General features: G+C 39.4%; 1 protein-coding gene across 1 annotated transcript in view; it reads left to right on the top strand.

Annotated features, from left to right (window-relative positions):
• The first annotated feature begins 2,280 nt into the window (after positions 1–2,280).
• The window catches only part of snrka (SNF related kinase a), a 46,114-nt gene continuing 43,172 nt past the window's right edge, over positions 2,281–5,222 (top strand). Inside the window, exons 1-2 of the mRNA XM_020937449.2 lie at positions 2,281–2,560; positions 3,713–4,426. Of these exons, the coding sequence (XP_020793108.1) occupies positions 3,748–4,426 (679 nt within the window). The 5' untranslated portion in view covers positions 2,281–2,560; positions 3,713–3,747. The remainder of the gene's footprint in view (positions 2,561–3,712; positions 4,427–5,222) is intronic.

The following is a 5,222-nucleotide window of genomic DNA, read 5'->3' as shown; positions in this document are numbered from 1 at the left end:
AGCGACTTCACTCGGCTGCGCTTAGGCTCCACCTACTGCCGGGGGAAATCTCGTATTGAAGTCTCGCGAGAGAAGTCTTTTTATTTATGTATTTATTTATATTTAATACATAATGACATGACTGATAGTGCCTCGTTTTATCTCAGTAGGCTATCTTGTTTTCCTTGCTTGTCCAGTAAAATACTTAATTTTGAGCTGAAATTCTGACCAACATGTTCAAAGTAGTATAGGTTAAATAGCAGCTTGTGTGCTAGAAAGGCTACAACCATCCAAACAACCAAACAACAACTTTGGTTCATGTTTTTAAAGGTACATATGTTACATAGGTTATGTAACCTTTCTGGTTGAGCATCTGCCACCTGCTTGTCTCTATGGAAATATTCCAAAGTATGACATTAAAAACACTGGCAGAAACCACCATCCAGGCCAGATCTTTGGAGTGTTGACCCCACCCACAATAAGAATGCAAGGTTTTTCAAGGTATTTGTAAGCAATAAAATATAGATCTTTTAATGCCATTACTTCAAGAGAAACATTCTTGGCAAAGCAAGAAGGTAGACGCCTTTAGAAAAGATACATAGTGCACCTTTAAGAGCAAAACTTCCCAGTGTAAAAAAGAAGATGCTTATCGTAAGTGAATATAGCATTTTGCATAGACTTGTACTATAGGCCTAATTTATATTTTACATAGGCAGTATGGCAGTATGTACAATATTCATATTCTTCTTCATCTCTTAATAAAACATGCAAATATTACAAAAGCTGTGTACCATGGATTTAACAGTGCTCATTAGAATAAACTGAAAATATATTGCAGCATATGGTGGTTGTGACAAAGGGGGGATAGCTCATTATTAGCTAATTTGGCCTAATGTATCAAGCAAAACCTCTGTGGAGTTAACTAGCCCTTGTGCCTCCAATGGCTGAATACTGTGCAACACCACCATCTACAGTTTATAAAGTGAAACGCAACACGCAACACACATTATAGCTTAGCTAGTCTACTATACATTATCCTATATATCACAAGCATGTGAACTAAACTACAATGTGAAAATGATGAATCAAAAATGAAAGAGAGAGAGAGGGAGGGAGAGAGAGAGAGAGAGGGGGGGGAGAGAGAAAAAGAGAGAGAGAGAGAGAGAGAGAGAGAGAGAGAGAGAGAGAGAGAGAGAGAGAGAGAGAGAGAGAGAGAGAGCAAATTCCCAGATTGTTTATTTTGAATGAACCTCTAGATGGCGCTGCGCACTACGTCATGACATGACCAGGTGAGAATGACATTCAGGTGAACTTTGAAATTTGACATGGTTCATAACACATTAGGCTATTAAAATGCTGTTATAACATGCTAAAGCATTTGCACAGTTAATAATGGTAAATCTATAAGTTTGAAAACGTCACTACAATGATTGCAGCTATTTTCTTGAGAATCTACATGCCTGCATTATTAGCCCATCTGGGGTCATGGTAATTTTTGTTCTACTTCAGTTTATCCCTATGTATTTTCCCATTCACAGAGAGACTTTGACGTCAGAGCTCAATGCGGTCGGTGATGCTCTTATGGTGCGTTCAGGGAAGCCGCGGAATTGCTATGATCAATCATTAGTTAGTAGGCTAGTATTGGAGAACTGATAGATAAATGCATAGAGGCAATGAGTTATTAATAAGTACAGAGGACAGGTGAATAAACATGCATATCCGATATTAGGATGTTATTAAGCTTGTAATGTATTCCTATTATTATTATTTTCATGTATGTTTTAAACCTAAAATACCTATGTCCAGCCCCAGAGCCGAAGTCACAAGAGAGAAAATGTGTTACCTCTTTGCACTTGTTCATGCAAGTTATACTTCATGGCCCTTGGGCTGTATACATCTGATTATTCCCGCCAGGGGATAAACTTCCAGTCTCAATATAATCCACATTTAAAGTATTTTATTACAGTAAACGTATCATTATAGGCCAAATCCTAAAAGACAAATTTAAGATAAATGATGTGTTTCACAATTGCTTATTTTTGCTTAACTATTTTGTAGTAAAGAGTGTTTGATGAAAATGATTTCAGCAACACACATTAATTTATTATTTCAATCCATTTCCCCCTAAGAGTGTTCAAATATCCCCAAGGACCCTTCCAATCTATGAGTAAACACTTTTCAGAAACAGAGCTTTATTCATACGAAGCATAAGTTATGATTCGTAGAAACCTTTGATTATGTTTTCGTCGCTCCACCTGCCGGTGGTCATTGTCGTGTGTAGAGGAAATTCCGTTTGGTTGGCTGGTCCCTGATGCGGCACTGTTCTCTGGGGCTGGGGCTGGGAGGAGGATACAACAATTCCGATTAGGTTCTGCCGCTGCCAACGATGCAATGCCTCGTTTTACGGATGAGCCATGGGCATAGGCACCTACTGAGTGCTCCGATCACTCCAACAAGACCTCACCACACTCCCTTTTATAAGGATTTACCTCTAGACCAAAAGGATCGCTACCAGACGACCTAAAGTACCCGGTGGACGGCGCACTCCGGGCTGAATGTTTACCGAAGTGCGGCTGGAGAGGTGAGCTTAGCAAGCCGTAGTAACTTTAGCCCGCTACATGCTAACTGCTAACTCCTGCTAACTGAGGTTTTTATACAACATCTGCAAACTCGCATCAGCCAAATTATTCCAGTCGAGTGCAATTTAATTCAGATGAAAGTAGATGTGGTTGTTTGATTTCTTTAAAAAGAAATAAGTCCATCTGGCATAAAGCTAATGTTAATCAATGAACAACGAGGGGCTACATCCTGGCAACGGCAAGCTAATGTTATGCGACTGGCCGTATGTTGCTTACTTATGGGCTGGTCACTCAACTCCCTTGCGTCTGGGTATAAGCACCAACTTGTAAATATAAGGCTATTGTTTTAGTGTGTTTTGGCTCGGTAGATTGTGTTAAGAGTGTCGTAAAACTGATGCATAGGCGTTAACAGAAGTGCGGCTGTATCCTGTCAAAACAAGCCCACCGCCCCCTGCTTTAGTGAGTTTTCAGTGGCCTGGAATAACGGATTATTAGGAGTTTATGAATGAAATTAGGCATAACACTAATCAAAATTAACTTGGTGGTCTCTATATCATACATTTTCCACAAGATCTAGTTCCAAACCGACTGTGAAAAAGTAAGCGTTACGGTAGTGTTCAGGCAGGGATTATGTTATTGTTGTTCATTCGAAGTAGAGCTCCATGTACTACACAATTGTAAAAAAAAAAAAAAAAACATTATTTAGATAGATTGATACATACTTTATTGATCCTGAACGAAATGCAAAGTTCGGCAACAGCAACATAGAAAAGGTATAAAAGGTTAGCAGTTCAGAAAGCAGTTTTTCTTTTTACAATTGTGTAATTATTTGTTAAGTAGTATATTGGTAGTAGTGGTTGGGACAGTGATAATAGATTATGCATGAGTGGGGATCTTGTGTTGAAATGAATAGACCAGATGGTTTGGACACACAGTCAGGTGGTATTGGCACAGAGGGCAAGGGGGTATTTAAGTGTAGTGAAGGAGGACATGAAGCAAGTTTGTGAGGCAGTAGAAGATATAACGATAGTGTTTAATTTATACATGAGTTTTATATGTACATTTTGGCCAATCATAATAACAGTTTTAGCCAATCTTGATGATAGCCAAAACAATCAGCAAAACTTAAACCACATTTCTTCATTAATTTTCAGGAAGCTGTGGCCATGGGTTGCTCCTTCTGCTTACGATGAACTCCAATAAGCTGGATCCCCAAGACCCAACCAGCACGCCCCTGTCTTCCGCAGGGGCTCCTTTCTCCCCATCCCCTTCCCCAGCCATGGCAGGCTTCAAGCGGGGCTATGATGGCAAGATCGCTGGGCTCTATGATCTCGACAAGACGCTTGGAAGGGGCCACTTTGCTGTGGTGAAACTAGCCCGCCATGTATTCACCGGGGAGAAGGTAGCAGTGAAGGTGATTGATAAGACTAAATTGGACACAGTGGCCACAGGTCATCTCTTCCAGGAGGTGAGATGTATGAAGCTAGTCCAACACCCCAATATTGTCCGTCTTTATGAAGTCATAGACACCCAGACTAAGCTTTACCTCATCTTGGAGCTTGGAGATGGAGGAGATATGTTTGACTACATCATGAAACACGAAGAAGGTCTCACGGAAGAACTGGCAAAAAAATACTTTGCCCAAATAGTTCATGCGATATCTTATTGTCACCGGCTACATGTGGTGCATAGAGACCTCAAACCAGAAAATGTAGTCTTCTTTGAAAAGCAAGGATTGGTAAAGCTCACTGACTTTGGATTTAGTAACAAGTTTCAGCCTGGGAAAAAGTTGACGACTAGCTGTGGATCATTGGCTTATTCAGCGCCAGAGATACTGCTTGGAGATGAGTATGATGCACCAGCAGTAGGTATGTAAATATTTAAGATTTGTGTGTTTCTTCACTTTGTTTGATACTTAAAATGCAAATCAGGATAGCGTTCAAGTTTAAACATGACAACTGGGGTGGCGTGTCCTGCTGCTTTCTGTTAATGAAATGGTTTTGAGAAAAATTGATTGCATTTTTATTTGCGGTCTGCATCTTGAAGACTTTGTACTTGGTAAAAACGTCACACCCACGGTCTACTGAATTTTGAATAGATTTTAGTTTCCAATGGCAGGAACAATTGCATACATAAATTCTCTTCATTCTCCACCAGCCAAAGTGGCATTCATTTGCACTATTGACTTTACTTCTAATAGCTGAGTCATAGCTAACCACAGAGTTGAAACATTCGCTTCTTAATCAGCCCTATCAAGTTTCTCATTATGTCTTACTGTGTTTGCATATACATTAACTGTTGGCATGCAGAAAGGGTGTAGTACTCATTTACATTTTGACACAACATTACAATCATTGCCTTACAGGAAAATCTTATGTAACTCCATTAACTACTGTTATTGTCTCTATGTATATTTGAAGACGCTCTGCCGGATTTTTATTGTCTTAAAAATGTGAAAAACAGAACTATTTCATTTGAAATGGTTTGCAGTGGTCCAAAGTTATTCCTCAGTTACCTTTATATATTTAGATCATCCTAATTATTACTTTTGATGAGTTTAGAAGAACGTTAACAAGCAACTAATAGCATGCTTACAGCGCACTTACTGATTATTGGACACTTCATAATTAGATGCAGACAGAACACAGCTGTCCTATGTTTACC

The sequence above is a fragment of the Boleophthalmus pectinirostris genome, unplaced genomic scaffold (genome assembly GCF_026225935.1).
Source record: "Boleophthalmus pectinirostris isolate CB_2022bp ecotype Guang Dong unplaced genomic scaffold, ASM2622593v1 HiC_scaffold_6, whole genome shotgun sequence".
Lineage (NCBI taxonomy): Eukaryota > Metazoa > Chordata > Actinopteri > Gobiiformes > Gobiidae > Boleophthalmus > Boleophthalmus pectinirostris.
This window is presented reverse-complemented; position numbering and strand designations above follow the sequence as displayed.